Source organism: Vombatus ursinus, unplaced genomic scaffold, assembly GCF_900497805.2.
Source record: "Vombatus ursinus unplaced genomic scaffold, bare-nosed wombat genome assembly UNPS02014772.1, whole genome shotgun sequence".
Classification (NCBI taxonomy): domain Eukaryota; kingdom Metazoa; phylum Chordata; class Mammalia; order Diprotodontia; family Vombatidae; genus Vombatus; species Vombatus ursinus.
Genome location: NW_020954550.1, coordinates 21466875 through 21487196, shown reverse-complemented (window position 1 = coordinate 21487196; position 20322 = coordinate 21466875). Strand labels below are relative to the sequence as shown.

At 36.1% G+C, this 20322-nt stretch overlaps 1 protein-coding gene across 4 annotated transcripts in view; it reads left to right on the top strand.

The window, feature by feature from the left end:
* The window catches only part of DDX4 (DEAD-box helicase 4), a 60802-nt gene that overhangs the window by 31155 nt on the left and 9325 nt on the right, over window positions 1-20322 (top strand). For all 4 annotated transcript variants that reach the window (XM_027863571.1, XM_027863574.1, XM_027863572.1 and 1 more), the window contains 8 exons: window positions 583-630; window positions 754-798; window positions 1180-1322; window positions 1817-1969; window positions 7710-7864; window positions 8094-8223; window positions 9064-9230; window positions 19808-19953. In XM_027863571.1, coding sequence (XP_027719372.1) covers window positions 583-630; window positions 754-798; window positions 1180-1322; window positions 1817-1969; window positions 7710-7864; window positions 8094-8223; window positions 9064-9230; window positions 19808-19953 — 987 coding nt within the window. The remainder of the gene's footprint in view (window positions 1-582; window positions 631-753; window positions 799-1179; window positions 1323-1816; window positions 1970-7709; window positions 7865-8093; window positions 8224-9063; window positions 9231-19807; window positions 19954-20322) is intronic.

Genomic DNA, 20322 nt, shown 5'->3' with positions numbered 1-20322 from the left:
CCCTACTTAATGGGTTTTCCATTACAGAAATTATTAGTGAAGGACCAATTAAAACCACGTACCACTGTTTTTAATGGTTGCTAGTAGAACTTCCCATGCATTATGTGATGCTGTTCACAAAGCTTTTTTCCCTTAGTGGCAAATTGTCTGATTACTTAGGTTGTACCCTTTGGAGAATACCAGGTGAGAGGATTTGTTAGGTCTATCCCAATCTGTATTCCTTTTGTGACTATCTTGTTGTTTTGTCGAGTGGTTCTGTACCTGAGAGGAAAACTTTCTTTGGTTTTCCTGGGGTTCCTTCCAGTTGAAAAACAAATTCTGGAGTATGCCCTTAGGGAATAGAGAATAATAATTGACCTGGTGCAAGCAGGAAGGATGCCAAATTCAACACATTTCTGGATACTAAGCAGATTAATATGTGGGTTCCTACTCCTGATACTGAATTCAAACACTTGTTGAGTGATAGTGTGCTTAAAAGATACTTGTCTAATTTTTGAGCAGAAGTGATTATTGAAAAAATAAGGAGCAATCTCAAATGTGTGTAATCTTGTATGTTTACCATTTTATTAACTGCTTTAATAGGTGGTTACAAAGGATTCAACGAAGAAGTAGTGGCAGGTTCTGGAAGAAGTAAGCTTTAATTTTATAGAAGTGATTTCATTTGTTTGATTTTATTGTGATGATTTTTCATTCCTGAATTTGTGAAACATGTTTTTCTTTTTCTTTTTCCTTTCTTTTTGATCCCTTAATAAGACACTTGGAAATCAGAGGCTGAAGGAGAAAGTGGTGACTTTCAAGGTTTGTTCACCTTATTTATAGTTACATTATATAAATTGAAAGTATATTTAGAACATTGATAGGTTTTCAAGAGCACATTAATTAAATCAATAAATGTACAAACATTTCGTGGATAGAGTTCTATAACTTTTTAAAAGTCTTATGAAGGAATTGTAAAATCTGAAATACAGTGGCTTATTTTCCTAAACCAGTTAATTTTTTCTACTTAAACATTAAAGACTTTATAAAAGGGTGGGGAGCAAAGAAGCGTATAAAACTTGGTTTTCTGTTTAACTTTTAATATTTACTTAGCTTTAACATATCTCTGATTCCTTACATTTTCTAGTCAATAGTTCATTCCTCTTGTCACTTTTATAACTGTTGGTTTATTTTCTATTCAAGGACCAAAAGTGACCTACATACCACCTCCCCCACCTGAAAATGAAGATGCTATCTTTGCACACTACCAGACTGGCATAAACTTTGACAAATATGATACTATACTTGTGGAAGTATCTGGGCATGATGCTCCGCCAGCAATATTGGTTAGTATACTTATACTTTGTATAGTTGCTACCAAGCAAACCTTTTCCTAATGTCTTTTTATGACTAGTATCTGAAAATACATTTCTCGAAATTAATGTCAGACTTATATCATGTGTGTTAGGTATGAAATTTAGGAACAGATGAGCTGTTTAAAATGAAGTTTTGTACCATTTTATGATAACATGGACAAAATATTCTTTCAAATATGAAAACCTTAAAAAGTTTCTTGAAAGCCAAAAGCATAAATTCTCCAAGAATTCCAAAATCTTAACTTCTTTCAAGAGCAGGAGAGAGTGTGGTTTTAGTTGATGTTTCAGAAATTTTGGCAAGCAGTAAGATTCTTGGACATGACTTTTAGAATAAGAAAAATTGGTAGCATAACTTTAGGATTTTAAATGGATTTAAATTTTTAAGGAAAATGTGAATGATATGTGATTAAGAACACATTTATGGAATATAATCTATAATTTCATCCTTTGTACTTTTTCCTTAGACTTTTGAAGAAGCTGATCTCTGTCAGACACTCAATAACAACATTACTAGAGCTGGTTATACTAAACTTACTCCTGTTCAAAAATATAGTATTCCTATTACACTGGCAGGGCGAGATCTGATGGCTTGTGCTCAGACAGGATCTGGGAAAACTGTAAGTTCATATGTGTCTTGTACTATATTTGAATGTTGTAGATTTAAGAATTTTGTTATAGGTACCTTGATTCTGTTTTGTTTGTAAGGAAGAATATCAGCTTGCTGTAGATTGTCATAAAATCAATATAAAAATGTTGTACATAGCTTTTTTGCTTTTTAATTCCTAATTTTGTTGGGCTCTGAGTACTTAGCTTAAGCTATTTCTAAGATTGTTTCAATCTAATGAGGTTATTTTTATTTAATGAATGTCCAATCTGTAGAAGGTGGTAATATCTAAAACACAATATTGTAGTTTAAACACAAGAGTTTGGGAAACAGAAACTAATATCTGTAAGAAATACGGCAAACAAAAAGGTAGGAAGTTGGGAGCATCTGTTGTGGATTGTTCCCACTTATTTAGATTCAGGAGCAGCTGGTTAATCTTAGTTTAAAGGGGTCTAGCGAAGCCATGTTAGTCCTGGAATCATTTGGAGCTAAGTAGGAAGATAGGGTGAATAAGAAGTTCAGATCTGCCCCTTTGGGTCCTGGAGAAATTATCTCGGATTATGGAGTTCATTCTCTGTACTTCCACCAGGCTTATAGGGTAGGACTGTAACAAAAAGAGGTGAGATGATTAAGAATAATAGTGATATGATTCGCTGAGGAAACGGGAGCCCAGAATTTTATTTGTCTAAGAAAAGGTCACATAGTTGATAATATGTGTGTATGGATTCCTCCTTCAGTGCTCTGCATTTAGAATATTTGTCTTCCAATTCAGTCTCTCTCGGTCTTTTTGTCTCCCTATGTATTTAGCCTGCTATGTGCTAGGTAATATGTTAGATGCTAAGAATACAAAATAAAAAATAAAGCAGTTCTGCCCTCAAGAAGTCATTCTTTGATGAGCTGGAGGGAGGATAATATATGTACATATATTAATATATATGAAATAATTGAGAGAGAATGCTAACAGCTTGGGGGAATCGAGAAGAATTTTATTTATAAGGTGACATTTGATTAGGCATTTGAAGATAAAGGAAGATTCTAAGGGATGGAGGTAAGTAGAGAATACATTCTGGGAATGTAGGATAACCAGCGCAAAGGTTTCAATAAGCGATGGAAAGTCATCTATGAGGCATAGCATAGCAGGAATGCCAGTTGGTTGTACAGTAGAGTGTGTAAAGAGAGTCATGAATAACATTGGACAAACAGTATGTGACCAGGCTATGGAAGATTTTAATAGCTAAACAAAAGAGCTTGTCTTTGATCTCAGAGGTAATAGAATGGCACTTGAAGGGAGAATGGAAAGGAATAAACATTTATATGGCATCTATGTCCCAGGCACTATGTTTAGTGCTTTTTACAAATATCTCATTTGCTCTTACAACCTTGTATGATAGGTGCTATTATCTCCATTTTTACAGTTTTGAGGAAACTGCGGCAAACAGGTTAAGTGACTTGTCCAGAGTTCATAGCTAGTGACTGCCCGTGCCTGGTTTTGAACTCAGATCTTCCTGACTCTAGGCCCATTATTTGATTCATTGCTGTATGAGCTACTTCTTCCATTTGAGTCAGGTAGCGCAATGATCATATCTTTGAGGAAAATTATTTTGCCATTTGTATAGAGGATGTATTGGAGAGAGAGAAAGACTTGAAGTATGGAGATCAATTAGACTATTGTAGTAGCTTTAGTTTTAGGAGGTAATGAGACCCCGAGTTATATTTATGGGTGTTGTGTGAGTAGGTAGAAGGGATGACAGGATTTGTCATGTTGACATGGCATGATGAGGAGGGACAGGAAGGAGGCAAAGACAAGGCCAGTGTTGTGAATGAAAGGATGATGGGTTTTTTTTGACAGAAATAGGGATGTTTAAAATGCTAGTGTTTGAGAAAAGATGAGTTCTGCTTTGGATACGTTGGATTTTTAAAAGCCTTTTGAACATCCAGTTTGAGATAACCAGTGAACAATTGGGGATGTGTGACTAGAGCTTGGGTGAGAGACTGAAGCTGGAATGTAGATCTGGGAGTCATTTGCATAAAGATGATAATTAATCTGTGGGAGGCAATGAAGTCCCCAAATGAGAGATTATAGAGAGAAAATGGAAGAAGGACCAAAATATAGCTTCGAGGTACAGCCAAAATTAGGTAGTGTGATATGGAAGAGGAGCCAACAAAGGAGATGGAGAAGTGGTCAGACGTATAAGAGGAGAAGCAAGAGAGCATTATCACAAAAACCCAGAAAGAGATTATCCAGGAGGATATTGAGTGATGATTTTATGATTACCTTAGAAGATGTCATTTTAGAAGAGTGTGCTGAAGACATCCTGTGGTGATGATCAACCTCAGGTTATATTTGTGTCTTTTTAAAGAATAAAGCTATCTTATTTTCATCTTTCTTCCTAACTAGCTAGTAGATCACGTAGTCAACAAATATTTGTTAATATCTACTATGTAGCTGTCAGGTACAATGCTGGGCATTAGGGATAAAATTTAAAAGAAAAGAAAAATCCCCATTCTCAAGATATCTATTTTCTGTTGGGGGAGAGAATATGCACATGCATAAATATATAGGTTAAATATAAAGAGAAGATACATGTTATTTAAGCAAGGGAGGGCATTAATAGTTTAGAGGGAATCAGGGAAGGCTTTGTGTAGAAGAAGAGGATGCTTGAATTGAGTCCTTTTTAATGTTTGCAGAGTTGTTTAATTTATACTTTATTTTTCGATCCACATTTCCCCCCTTCCCCTTCCTTCTTCTTCTGCTCTCCCTCCCTCACCAAATGAGAAAGCAAGAAAAACAAAACACCTCTTACACATGTGTATAGTCAAGGAAAGCAAATTTGTGTGTTGATCATGTCCAAAAAATAATATATCTTAATCTGTACTCTTTGAGACCATCACTGTCAGGAGATGGGTAATACATTTCATCTCGAATCCTCTGGAATTGTGTGTGATTGGTCACTGGGCTGATCAGAGTTCCTAAATCTTTCACAGTATCGTCTTTATAATATTGCTGTTATTCTATAAATTATTAGCTTAATTCTGCTTACTTCACTCTGTATCAGTTCATACAAAGCTTCCCAGGCATCTCTGAAACGATTCCTTTCATCATTTCTTACAGTCCAATAGTATTCCATCACATTCTTACACCATAACTTGTTCATCCTTTCCCCAAATGATGGGCATCCTCCATAACTTGTTCATCTTTTTACCAAGTGATGGGCATCCTTTCAGTTTTCCAATTCTTTGCCACCACATAAGAGCTGCTATAAATATTTTTGTACATATGATTCCCTTTCTTCTTTCTTTGATTTCTTTGGGGTACAGAGCCAGCAGTGGGATTACTGTGTCCAAAGGATGTGTAGATTTTAGTAGATTTTTTTGATCATAGTTCCAAATTGCATTCCAGAATGGTTGGATAAGTTCACAGTTCCATCAGCAGTGCATTAATGTACCTGTTTTTCCACATCCCTTCCAACATTTTTCATTTTCCTTTTTTATCAAGTTTGTTAGCTTGATTGGTATGCAGTAAAACCTCAGAGTAGTTTTAATTTGTATTTCTTTAATTAGTAGTGATTTAGAATATTTTTCTATATGACTGTAGTTTGAATTTTTTCCATTGAAAACTGCCTATTCATATCCTTAATTGGGGAGTGGTTCTTACTGTTATAAATTTGAATCAGTTCCATATATATTTTAGAAATGAGACCTTTACTAGAGAAACTTGTGGAAAAGATTTTCCTTCTTATTTACCTGGTTCTTTCCCAACTTTAGCTGCATTGATTTTATTTGTGCATTAAAATTTTGTGTGATCATTATTGCCCATATTGCTTTCTGTGATTCTCTTTGTATTTTATAGTCACAAACCAGATCTGATATATAATTTCTTCCTTGCTCCTTTAATTTTTTTATGTTACCCTTTATGTCTTAAGACATAAACTCATTTGGAAGTTATCTTGGTATACAATGTGAAATATTGGTCTATACCTAGTTTCTGCTAGGCTGTTTTCCAGTTTTTCCCCAGCAATTTTTGTTGAATAATGAGTTCTTGCCCCAAAGTCTGGGATGTTCGCGTTTGTCAAAAACTACACTTATGCACTTATTTGCTTCTCTATATTATATAGGTAATCTCTTTGATTGATCAGCCTATTTCTTAACCAGTACAAATGTTTTGGTGATTACTGCTTTCTAGCATAGTTTGAGCTGTTACTGCTTTTTCAAACTTGCTGTTTTTCATTTCCCTTTATATTTTTGATCTTCCTTGATATTTCAGTTCCCTATATGTTCATGATCTTTTCATCTGCCAGATGAATTTCATTATTATTGTTATTTTCTAGTTCTATAAAGTAATCCGTTAGTTTAATTGGTATGGCACCACTTGAATTGAGTCTTGAGGAAAGAAAGCAGTTTCATGAGAAGGGAATGCATTTCAGGCAGGGGAGACAGCCAGGGCAAAGGTTTAAGGATAGGAGATAAGGTGACATATATAAGGAAGAAAAAGAAGACTAATTTGTCTGGCCCTCAGACTGTGGGAAGGGGAGTAATGTATAATGAAGCTATTGAGATAGGTTGGGACCAGGTTGTTAAGGGCTGTAAAAGCTAAACAGAAAAATTATGGTAGAAGCATTAGACAGTGTATTGAGTTAGGGAAGTGACATGATCAGAACTGTGCTCAAGGAAATCAGCTTGGCAGCTGTGTGAAGAATGTATTGTATAGGGAGAAATGACAATTTTTGGCATCTAAAGGTGAGGTATTTGCAATGGGATAAAGCAACATAGAAGAGATGATAATACCAAGATTACATACCTTGTGGTGGTTTTGATAGAAGTATGGAAGTTTGTAAAAGGGGGGGATAGATTTGAGAGATAGATTTTGAATTTGCAATGTCTCTGAAACAATTTAATTTGAAATGTCTGTTAGCCATGTGGTGATATGGAACTGAAACTTAGGAGAGAAACTGGGACTAGACATAGAAGTTTCATTTGCTTAGAGATGGTAATTAAACATGTAAGAGCTGATGAGTTGAGAGAGAAGAGGGACGAGGACAGAACTTCAGGGAACATCTACAATTGGGGGAGAGTATATAAACACCAGATCATAGTATGATAGCCTTGTCAAGCTAGAGTGTCATGCAGTGGGAGTGAAGGATGTTGATGGTGGGAATATACAAGGATTGACAGGGGATGAACCATGATCAGGGGTGGTAAGGGAGAGGGATTCAGAATTAGACTACAGTTTGTGGTTAAATTGGTTAGTTATAGGATTGAGATTGGTAAAGGAGGAAAGTGATATCCAAACAGGGATAATGGACCTATAAAGTACCAAGGGATAGAAAGATTGAAGATGTGGAATGTGGGTCTAGGAGAGGTAAAGCAAAGGGAGAGATGGAATTATAGAGGTTATGGCCAGATAAAGGAATATCAGAGACTTTTTTATTAAGGAATTAGGATACTTGGTGGGGTGGGGAGAGAGTACGGGTGGAATCAAGAGGGTGACCATCTTTGTGTATGGAAGAATAGGTCATGGGATAAGAATTGAAGATACTGAGTTTATAAATGACTGAAGTAAATTTTCAGCTGAGATATCAAAGACTGACAGTTCATGTCTCCTATATAAGATAAGCATAGAGACCTTAAATGTTGTCTCTTCTTTAGAAATTTGAGTTGGTTTTCTGTTTCCCTGTTGAAAATATATTTAATTTTTTTCCATGGAGAAATGTACTATATTATAAAATATTGTAAATTTTACAATTAACCTTTAGGCAGCTTTTCTTTTGCCAATTTTGGCTCATATGATGCGGGATGGAGTAACTGCCAGTCGTTTTAAAGATCAGCAGGAACCAGAGTGTATTATTGTTGCTCCAACTAGAGAGTTGATCAACCAGATCTTTTTGGAAGCAAGGAAATTTTCTTTTGGGTAAGTATGTCTGAGGTGCCCATTGTAACATTTTTTCCTTTCATAGAAGTTTCTGAAAAAATATTTTTCTCATCATTTGTCTAAAAAAGTGGGTGTGATTGGTTTCATCATCATTATTAATACCATATACATATAGGTGTTACTTTTCATGGTGATTCATATAATGAATACTTAGTGAACTTTAATTTTTTTAAGAAATAAAAACTGACAGTATTCTTTTTGTTAAAAGGACTTGTATAAGACCTGTTGTAATCTATGGGGGAACACAATTGGGACATTCAATTCGCCAGATAATGCAAGGCTGTAACATTTTATGTGCTACACCAGGAAGGCTAATGGACATCATAGGTAAAGAAAAGGTAGGATCTATAAGGTGATATTAGAATGTGGATTTAATTACAAAATTCCTTTATTAGAAAAATTCTAAATATGTTTCCTAATGAATATTGTTGTGGTTTTATGCTGGAAGAAAACTTTGACAGTGTTTAACCCAGTATCTTACTTTCTTCTTACTTAACCTCCTTTCAAATGTGAGGGTGATTTTCAGTGATATGGGCTTAGAAATTTAGTAGATCTTTATAGGAGGGGAAGTGTGCTAAAACTCCAGACTACTTTGAATCTCTAAATCAAGCTTCATTGCATTTTTTGCCACACATACAATAACTTAGAAGTAATTCAGCATTTTTTTTACTAACCATCTGAGAATCACAGAATAAGAAAAATACCTGACTTGAAACATACATTATCTGTGTGCTATTCCATGTAGCATCATGTATCTGATAGGTTTAGTTTTCTCTTTTTACAGATTACTTCTTGAGAGTATTCAGTTTAGTGAAAAAGCTAGCTAGCTATCTCTTCAGACATTTTCTGTAGCAATGTCAACAAGACATTTTGAACTTTTCATCAGATTTAACCTGTAAGAAATTACAAATCTTATTTTTATTTTCCTTTCTCCATCGTTCCAATATATGCTTTTATTTTTTAACATTTTGCACTGGCTTCTGTGAGAGTGAGATTCCTGGTAGTTCCTGGATGGTGAGAAAATTGAATATTAGGGTTATGAGATAAGGAAAAATAACATTGTTTATTCAGGAATTAACTTTTAATATACAGCCTAAACAGAAATAGACTAAAAATTTTAAATTAATATTTTAATTTTAATCAGTCATATACATTTTTCTTTCTGCCCTTCGGAAAAGATTGGCCTCAGACAAGTCAGATATTTGGTACTGGATGAAGCTGACCGAATGCTGGATATGGGTTTTGGTCCTGAAATGAAGAAGCTAATTTCCTTTCCGGCAATGCCATCAAAAGAACAGCGCCAAACCCTGATGTTTAGTGCCACTTTTCCAGAGGAAATTCAAAGGTAAATTTTTTTTGTTTTAAAAATAGCTTTGGTATATGCATCAACATTTTTATGAGCAGTCAACTAGTGTGTTAATCTTAATTGGCAGAATTAATTTTTTTGAATTTAGATTTTAATACATCTTTAGTTTTAATTTATAGAACAAAACACATTTCTGAAAAGGTTACTTAAGTGAATCTCTTATAGTTAACTTCTTTTATAATTTGGGAGATCTATTCTTTATTTCTTTCTGTTACTACTAACAATACAGTGGAAAATAATAGCTGGCATTTATATAGTGCTTTACAAGATACAGAGTGCTTTAGACATATTATTTTGTGTAAAAGCTTCACCATAACCTGTGAATTATAAGTAGTATATGTGATTTTCTCCATTTTAGAGATGAGGAAATGGAGGCATAGTGGTTTAAGTGATGTGCCTAAGGTACTAAATGTCAGGTCTTTGGATTCCAGATCCTTCTCTTTCTCCTATACCCTAGCTGCATTGGTTCTAAGCCTCTTTCCTGTATAGGTACTGGATTTGTATGAGACTTTCTGGTGCATCCTCCTCTTTATGCTTTCATCAGATGTAAGCATCTAAAGAACTAATCTGTAAATATTCCAAAAATAAGTCTTTTAAGAAGCACATGTGAAATGAATGCCTTCGTTCTGCATTCTCTTATGATTCATTTGTATAAATAAGATGCCTTTTCTTCATTTCTTATTCTCTCCATCAGATTACCCTTTTGACTTCTGATTTTGCAGTGATGGGGTCAGAGTAGTAGAAAAAACATGGTGCTCACAGTTTTTAGATGGTTTGTAAATACTGATTTAACTTTTAGTACAGTAAAAATGAGACTTTCATCCAGTGATTATTTGATACACTATTAGAGAAATTCAACCATATTAATATTGAAATTCTTGCTGCAATTCAAACCAGAAGAGAAAAGGAAGTTTCACCTAAACAGTAGGGTTTTTTCAGGCTTTTCTTGGAGAAGCCGATAAAGAAACCACCAGAGTAAATTTCATATTGTTCCCAAAGGCAATAAGAAATATCATTCTAGTGGCACTCTTGGTAATTTTACTTGGTGGAGGATGAAGAAGTAGTAAAATTCTGTGAAGAATTTGACAAGATCCTCCAGAACAAGTCATTATATACATTGATAAGTTTTGTGTTGACTTCATCATGAAGGTGGGGACTGGGAAGCCTGAAAATAAAAAGTATTGGAAAATGATTCAGAGTTAAGGAAGGAAGGAAATCTGTCTAAGGCTTGTAGAGTACTCAGTCTATATATCATGAATACTTTTAAAAATATTTTTAATTGTATTTTTTTATTTTGAACTTGAATGCAAAAAGAGGATTCTGTATGAAACTCTAAATCTTGATTTCACATTTTTTGTTTTAATAAATTCTAAATGGTACTTTCAAAACTGTCCTGATGTTGTTTCCTTATGAACTTTTTCCTGTGCATTTTTTTGTGAGGCGGTTGGGGTTAAGTGACTTGCCCAGAGTCATAAAGCTAGGGAGTGTTATGGAGGCTGGATTTGAATTCAGGTCCTCCTGACTCCAGGGCTAGAGCTCTATCCACTGCGCCACCTAGCTTCCCCTCCCTCCTCCCCCCCGGGTGCATTTTTAAAATGTTACAATGACCCTCTTTTTTTTTTTTTTGGATCATCAGTATTGCTAAACCCATTACTCATCCCTCCAATTAACCAAAAGAAAGGGGAAAAACTCCAAAAATTTTGTAACAGATAAGCATAAGCAAAACAAATCCACATGGTTGCCATGTCCAAAAATGTATGTCTTTTTGTTTTTAATTTTTATTTTTAGTTTTCAACATTTACTTCCATAAGATTTTGAGTTCCAAATTTTCACCTCATCTTGCCCTTCCCACCACCCCAAGATGGCATGCATTCTGAATACCCCTTCCTCTAGTCTGCTTTCCCTGCTATCTCTCCCCCCCTTCCCCTTCTATTTTCCTGTAGGGCAGGATAGATTTCTGTACCGCATTTCCTATATTTCTTATTTTCCAGTTGCATGTAAAAACATTTTCTTTTTAAACATGTGTTTTTAAAACTTTGGGTTCCAAAGTTTCTCCCTTCCTCCCTCCCCACCCACCCCCGTTGAAAAGGCAAGCTATACATGTGCAGTTATGCAAAACACTTCCATAGTGGACATGCTATGAAAAACTAACTCTATTTCCCTTAATCCTATCCCGCCCCCCCCATTTATTCTATTCTTTCTTTTGACCCTGTCCCTCCTCAGAAGTATTTGCTTCTGATTACCCTCTTTCCCAATCTGCCCTCCTCTCTGTCGTCCCCCTACTCTCTTGTCCCCTTCCCCTCCTATTTTCCTGTAGGGTAAGACAGATTTCCATACCCAATTGAGTGTATATGTTATTCCCTCCTTAAGTCAAATCCTATGAGAATAAGATTCACTTATTCCCTCTCACCTTCCCCCATTTCCCCTCCACTGTAAGAGCCTTTTCTTTTATGTTTTTTTTTGTGAGATAATTTACCCTGTTCTACCCTTCCCTTTCTCCTTCTCCTAGTATAATCCTCTCTCACCCCCTAATTTTATTCTCCAGATATGACCCTTTCATGTTCAATTCACCCTGTGCCCTCTATCTGTCTCTCTATATATACACATACATATAATTTTTTCCCTCCAACTACCCTAATACTGACAAAGGTCTCATGAGTTACAAATATCGTCTTTCCATGCAGGAATGTAAACAGTTCAACCTTAATAAGTCTCTTATGATTTCTCTTTCCTGTTTACCTCTTCATGTTCCACTTGAGTCTTGTATTTGAAAATCAGATTTTCTATTCAGCTCTGGTCTTTTCATCAAGAATGCTTGAAAGTCCTCTATTTCACTGAATGACCATTTTTTCCCCTGAAGGATTATACTCAGTTTTGCTGGGTAGGTGATTCTTGGTTGTAATCCTATCTCCTTTGCCCTCTGGAATATTATATTCCATGCCCTGCGGTCCCTTAATGTAGAAGCTGCTAAATCTTGTGTTATCCTGATTGTGTTTCCGCAATACTTGAATTGTTTCTTTCTGGCTGCTTGTAATATTTTCTCCTTGACCTGGGATCTCTGGAATTTGGCTACAATATTCCTAGGAGTTTTCCTTTGGGGATCTCTTTCAGGAGGAGATCGGTGGATTCTTTCAATTTCTATTTTGCCCTCTGGTTCTAAAATATCAGGGAAGTTTTCCTTGATCATTTTTGAAAGATGATGACTAGGCTCTTTTTTTGATCATGGCTTTCAGATAGTCCAATAAATTTTAAGTTCTCTCTCCTGGACCTATTTTCCAGGTCAGTTGTTTTTCCAATGAGATATTTCACATTGTTTTCTAATTTTTCATTCTTTTGGATTTGTTTTACAGTGTCTTTATTTCTCATAAAGTCACTAGCTTCCAATTGCTCTATTCTAATTTTTAAGGAAGTATTTTCTTCAGTAATCTTTTGGACTTCCTTTTCCATTTGTCCAATTTTGCTTTTTAGGGCATTCTTCTCTTGATTGGCTTTTTGGGCCTCTTTTGCCATTTGGGTTAGGCTATTTTTAAGGTGTTATTTTCTTCAGTATTTCTTGGGGTCTCCTTTAGCAAGCTGTTAACTTGCTTTTCGTGATTTTCTTGCATCACTCTCATTTCTCTTCCCAGTTTTTCCTCTATTTCTCTTACTTCTCAAAATCCCTTTTGAGCTCTTCCAAGGCCTGGGACTGATTCATATTTTTCTTGAAAGTTTTGGATGTAGCAGCTTTGACTTTGTTTTCTTCTTTTGGTTGTATGTTTTGATCTTCTTTGTCACCAAAGTAAGATAATATAGTCTGATTCTTTTTGCGCTGCTTGCTCATGATCCCAACCAGTTACTTGAGTTTTAAACTCTTTGTTAAGGTAAGAGTCTGTTTCCAGTGTGGAGAATGTACTATCCCAAGCTTCGGGGGTTTGTACAGCTATTTTCAGAGATACTTCTAGGGACCTGCAAAGTGTCAGTTCTTCCAAGGTTCTGTGATAAGGGGCGAGGTGTTTCCTCTCCACCGCCACAACAAACTCCACCATGCCATCGCTCTTCTTCGCCCCAGTACCGCCCCTCAGAACTGTGACTCAGATCCAAGCACGGGCAAAGCAAGAGATCTCTGCCTCAGCCCTGGCAAAGAGATCTTTGCAATCCCCCTCTGATCAGCCACTCGATTACCCCTCAGTCTGTGGGCCGGACGCTCAGGACAACCTAGCTTCTTCTCTCACAGCAGTAACAGACTTTTTCCACTGACCTTCTAAGTTTGTCTTTGGCGTTTGTGGGTTGAGAAGTCTGGAAACCGCCACAGCTGCCCGTGATTCAGTCCTCTGAGGCCTGCTCCAGGGTCGCTGCGGCCTGTACGCCCATGCCAAACTGCGCTCCTATCCCAGCCTGGTGTGATAAACCTTTCCTATCAGCCATGCAGGTTGTCTTGGGCTGGAAATTTGTTTTACTCTGTTTTTTTGTGGGTTCTGCTGCTTTAGAATTTGTTTAGAGCCATTTTTTATAGGTATTTGGAGGGGTTTGGGGGAGAGCTCTAGCAAGTCACTGCTTTCCCTCTGCCATCTTGGCTCTGCCCCTCCCAAAAATGTATGTCTTTGCACCTTGTATCTGTCACTTTTCCCTGAGGAGGTGGGTAACGTGTCTCACCATATGTTCTCCAGATAGATGCTTGATTATTATCAGAGTTTTTTAAAATAAATTTTTATTAATTCTTTTTTTATGTCACAATTTTTTCTCAATATCCATCCCTCTTCTTCCTGCCAGATAGTCATCTTATATAATAACAATATTTTTAAAGACAAAAAGAAATTTGAAAACAATCACCAAAACTTTGATCAGTTAAGCCTTTTAAAGTTATTTTTCTTTACAATATTGTTGTACTTGTATAAATTGTTTTCTTGGTTGTGCTTACTTCACTCTGTATCGCTTGATTCTTTATTAAAAAATTAATTAATTTTTAGTTTTCAGCATTTACTTCCATAAGATTTTGAGTTCTAAATTTTCTCTCTCTCCCTTCTCTCACCCCTCCCCAAGATGGCGTGCAATCTGATATGGACTATACATATATATTTATATTAAGAATAATTAGAACCAATGAGAGTAACCATGAGAAAGAAGAAACAACAAAAAAAAAGAGCAAATAGTATACTTTGATCTGCATTCAGACTCCATGGTTCTTTCTCTGGATATGGATAGCATTTTCCATCATGAGTCTTTTGGAATTGTCTTAGAGCCTTGCATTGCTGAGAAGAGCTAAGTCTATCAAAGTCAGTCATCACACAGTGTAGGTGTTACTGTGTACAGTGTTCTCCTGGTTCTGCTCACTTCACTCAGCATCAGTTCATATATGTCCTTCCAGGTTTTACTGAAGCCCGTCTGCTCATCATTTCTTATAGCACAGTAGTATTCCATTACATTCATATACCACAACTTGTTCAGCCATTCCCCAACTGATGGGCATCCCCTCAATTTCCAATTCTTGGCCACCACAAAAAGAGCTGCTATAAATATTTTTGTACATGTGGGTCCTTTCCCCATTTGTATGCTCTGTTTGGGATACAGACCTAGAATTATGTCACTTATTTCTACTGAGATTGTCTGAAATCACCTTTATTTTATATGGTGCAGTAATCTTCCCTGCATTTATAAATCACAGTTACTTGACATTCCTCAGTTGTCTAAGAGGCATTCTAAGGCCCTTCTTAAGATTCTAGTTCTCTCCCACCCCTATTTTAATGTCCTTTTCATTTCATTTTCATTTCATTTCATTTCAGCTCTTCCTCCAGCTTTTTGCTTTTGGGTGAGAGGGGAAGGTTATACCTGTGTGTTGTTTCCTTGGATCCTCAGGACTCCTGGGCTTGCCTCCTACTGAGGGTAGAATCGACTGGATCTTTCAGGATAGGAATGTTGGATTTTCAAGGTCCTCTCTGGCATCTTAGGACAGAATTTTAGAGACCCCAGAGCCCCTGGCTTTGGGCTATCCCAGTTTGAATGTTTGGGTACCGTACTGGCTGCTGCCCATTCTTGCTGTAAGCCTTCCAAGATCCCCAACCTCAGGCTTTCTGACCACCGTGGGGATTTTTCAGGGGAGCCACTACTTTTGTTGCCTGTGGCCACAGCCTAGGAAGCTATTGTTTCCTTGGCCATCTCTGATAGTTCTGAAAGTAGCAGAGGTAGGGGCAGTTTTGCTAGCAGGAGTTGCCTGACTGCATATCGTTTAAAGGAGAAAGAAGTCACTTACTGTACTTTCTTCTTAACAGATATCTTGATTATTATTCCTTATGGTGTGGACTTTAGGGTTTTGTTGGAGTAGGTATGTGAGAGCTAGGCAGTCTGCCTCTTGTTCAGATGTCCATCTTAGCAGGAAAAAATCTTATGAATATTTTCTTTAAGAAGACTTTTGGAAGGTAATAGCCAGCATTTATATAGTGCATACTATGTGCCAGCCACTGTGCTAAGCACTTTACAGATATCACACTTTATCCTCACAGTAGCCCTGGGAGATAGGTGATATCATTATCTCCATTTTGCAGTTGAGGAAGAGAAGTTAAGTGACGCCCTAGATCATATAGCTAATAAGTCTCTGAGGTCAGATTTAGATTCAGATCTTCCTGACTCCAGGTCCAGTGCTCTGTCTGCTGTACAACCTAGCTGCCCATTGGATGATGAGAATTAAGCATCACAAAAATGAAATTGACTATCATAAGATAGGAAATATCTATCTGCTGATAATAGGAATGATTTCTAAGTAAGCTGTGTGCAATCAGATCTTAGAACAAAGATCCAAATAACACTAAATTAGAGGGAAACGTAAAGATGAAAATATGCTGTGTGCAATTATAGTAAATCCCCCTGGATGTAGTTCAAAGAAGTTATTGAGGCCAGAAAAGTGATACTTAATAAAGGAAAAGACATGGATTTGTATTATCACTACTTTCTACAGAAGTTTGATTTAAATCATTTGCTTCATTTGAGAAGATAGACTCCAAAATATACCTTGGTCCCAAAAACTAAATCTCCTTGCCAGGGAGAGAAACATAGAAAGTAAGGGCAAGACCAGTTTATACTGTAATCTTAAATTTCCAAAGCATTAGAGGAGAAAATGGCAGAAGATTACAAGCTGTATTTCAGCAAATCATTTCAAGTCAAGAATGTTAAAAGGAGCCCTTCAGTTACCTAGGACCAACAAAAACAATCAGCCTGGCTGTCCATATAAAATGACCTGCTGAGATTATGACATGCTATTGAGTGAGTTCATTGGCACTTATATGTTAGGCAGTTGCTACAAATCGATACTGGGCCATAATTGATTAGGAAGAAAACAGATTAGATTGTGTTTGGGAAATGATGCAGTACTTTGAATGATCTGAAGTTATTCTCAACACCAGTATTATTCTGGGGATCATATATGGTTGTGAATCACAAAATACCATAGTCTGCGGGAATCATAATTTTAGTTGACACAAAAGGAAAAATGTGAGATTATTTAAAGGACATTGATAAGCTGTAATACATCCAGAGGAGGGAGAGCCTGATAGTAACAGCCCCAAAATCATACCCATAGAGGATGAGTTGAGATAACTGGAAATATTTAGCCTGGAAAAGAAGAGAATGGGTGTGAAGGAGCATGGTAGTCATCTTCAATTGTTGAAGAGTTATGTGGAAAAAGGAATTAGATTTGTTTTGCTTGTTCCCAGAGTGCAAAACTGGATGGAAGTTGCAAAGTGATGTAGTTAGACTTGATAAAAGGAACATTTTTTGACAAAGCCATTCCAAAGTGGAATGAACTACTTCTGGAGATAGTGTTCTCCTCCATTACTACTATTGAAAGACTGGATTATTATTTGACAGATATGTTGTAGTAAGGAATCTTGGATATATATATGTTGAATTAAAAAGACTTATGAGTATTATGATTCTAGAAAGGTGGTGGGGCTGGTTCGTATAATAATGAACATAAAAGATGATAAGCCTGAGTTGGTAGTAATCACCTAGTTTCTGGCACTTTGGCTAGATTATCTATGGAATATTTATTGAGAATATATGTATAAGAAGAGTCACTCATGATGAGAAGGTGTGTATGGGTTGCTGTCTGCATTGTTGAAAGGATTTGCTTGCATTGATTAAAGAGATGCCAGATCCATTGACATACCACTATTTAGGAGGTCCTCAATATATGAGAATAATTGGTACTTGGGAAAAGTCACTTAAAGTGAATCTATTTAAACTGGAGAACAATATTTCAATAGTAAATAATAAAATGTTTGATTGAACTTTGTCTTTAGAAATGAAATGAAAAAATATTGAAGTTTATTTTATCTTTTCTTCAAGCTTGATTTTTCTTATCAGGGTCATATTAGTGAAGAGATTTCTCATTTTTTCCGAGTACCTCTCTTAATTCTTTGATAATTAAACCATTCTCTTTTGAAGCAATGACTTAAAAGAACCACTTGACTGGATGTGTCAGGATAGAGACTAATGTTATTAGTTATCAATGTTCATTAGCAAATGTTTTGATATTACGATAACTTTTAGTTCCCTACTCTGTGGTATAGTCTTGGGTAGAGAGCTATCCTGGGAATCAGGAAGATCTGAGTTTGAGTGCCATCTTTGCCATATACTATATGTATGATCCTGAGGACATCACTTAATCTCTCAGTGCCCAGGGTGATTATATTATTCTATAATAAAGATGCCCAATCCTTGGTTTTAGGCCCCCATTGTTGTAGTTTAGTCGTTTTCATATCTGACTGAAGACCATAACCATCAATTCCTCAGTCTACTCAGTGCTTATAAACCCACTACCTTGTTCTCTTTTATGTACACACAGGAATGATTATAACACTGATCTTGCTAACACCCATAAGTGTTCTACTTCCAGGATCAAAATCTCAGAAATTCCTTTCTGTACTTAAAATCTACTATCATTTTATCTCTTCCTGTGCTTTAGTCTTCCTGTTTCCAGGCCTGGCACTCTTTCTGCTGCGCCACCTAGTGTCCATTTTTATAATTACAAAGGGTTTTTAAATTGCCAAATCTAGGGATCTTCTCTCTGTAGCATTTGACACTGTTGACTGACCATCCTTACCTCTTAGATAGTTTTTCCTTTCTGAGTTTTCATGATACTGCTTTTTCTTTGTTCTCCTTCTGCTTGTTTGGCCTCTTCTTGGTTTTCTTAGCTGGATCATTATCCATTTCACACCCCCTAAGTGTAGATGTGTCCAAAAGTTTTATCCTGCGCCCTTTTTTCTTTCTTTCTTTCTACACTCTTTTATTTGGTAACCTCATCATCTCTTATGGGTTTAATTATCATCTCTATACTGACTCCCAGATCTGTGTATCCAGTCCTAATGTTTTCCCTGAGCTTCCAGTCTTGTATTACAAAATGCTTATTAGATGTTTCTTACCCAATGCCCTATCTATATCTCAAAATCACCACATCCAAAATGGAGTTTAGACAGTGGGCAAGTCACTTAACCCTGATTGCCTCGCCAAAAATTAAAACCACAACAAAATAGAGTTTATTAACCTTCACCACAAAACCAACCTTATTTTGAATTTCTCTTTTTCTGTCAAGGGGACACAACACCATCCTTTGAGTTTACTTAGCTTCACAACTTGTTGTCATCCTCAATTCCATATTTTCATGACACGTAGTCAATCAGTGGCCAAATCTTGTTTCTACCACTGTATAACTCCAACACAGATGTCTCCTGAACCACAGACAGATCTCCAGCTTCCCTTGGAGATCTCACATGGGATCTACCACTCAGGTTACTCTACCAGGTGTTTGACTGTATCCTTGGTGTTCATCCCTCCTTCACATGCCAGGTGCTGCCATGTTCGAACAGAGCCCAAAACATCATTTCTTACAAACTTTGCTCTTAGTATTGAGGGTACGTCCACAGTCTCAGTGTCATCTTGTAGTTCTTATTCTTATCTCATCTATCCATTCTGTGGCTACATTTTGTTTCTGCCTTCACAGGTTTCATTTCTGTTGCCCTCTTTTGAGTCATGGGTGTCCCAGGAATGTTGGAAAACTGGATTGTGAGTCATGTGTTAGGTTTTTTTGTTTGTTGCTGGGTTTTTTTTTTAACCAAATACAGTTTCATCATTGTGTATATGGTAAGCCTAGATTTTTCTCTAGTAGATGGGAGAAAACCATATTTAACCATGAATCTTTTCACAATAGGCCTGACACTGAGTAACTTAACAGAATAAGAGCTAGCCTCATGGATTGTAGTCTCAATTTAATATTCACCTTAATTTTTATGATGAGTAAAAGTGACAAATACCTTGTTGAGCTAGTAAATTTATTTGGTATTATTAACATAATTTGACACATTCTTTCATTGCCAGTTTTTATGTTTTTACAAAGTTTTGCTTATTTAATAACTTTTCAAATAGTATTGGATAAATGTGCTAATCAGCAATTTTATTTGTGATTGAAATAATTAGAAGTAGCTATCTAGTAAATTTTTAACTAATTCTAAAGGAATACCAGAGTAAAAATGATTATGAGGTGGGGAGGAGGCGTTGAGAGGTTAAGTAATTATTGTTTTCCTTTCTAGATTGGCTGGAGAGTTTTTAAAAACTGACTATTTGTTTGTTGCTGTTGGACAAGTGGGTGGAGCTTGTAGTGATGTTCAGCAGACTGTTTTGCAAGTTGGCCAGTACTCAAAACGAGAAAAGCTTGTTGAAATGCTACGAAACATAGGTAACATTGATATACTTACTCTTTGTAATGAATTTAGTCTTTAAAAATTAACTGACTTTAAGAAATGTTTAAGGAACATGTTATGGAATTTTAAGAATAATATATTTAGGTTTTGATTCCCAAAGAATCTTTAACATTTCTCTAAGGACATTTTAAAGATAAATGTTGATAATTTCTGCTTCCATTTTTCAGATTGCTTTGAAGTCTTTGAATAAATGTGGTAATTTCATGTCTATGATACAGAATTTGTTTCTATCATGACCAGTTGCATGTTCCTTTAATACCATTTCTTCCAGTTTGACTTTTGATCTGTGAACCATTCTCCCCTGAGAAATAATTATACTGAAAACAGAAATTCTAAACTATGTC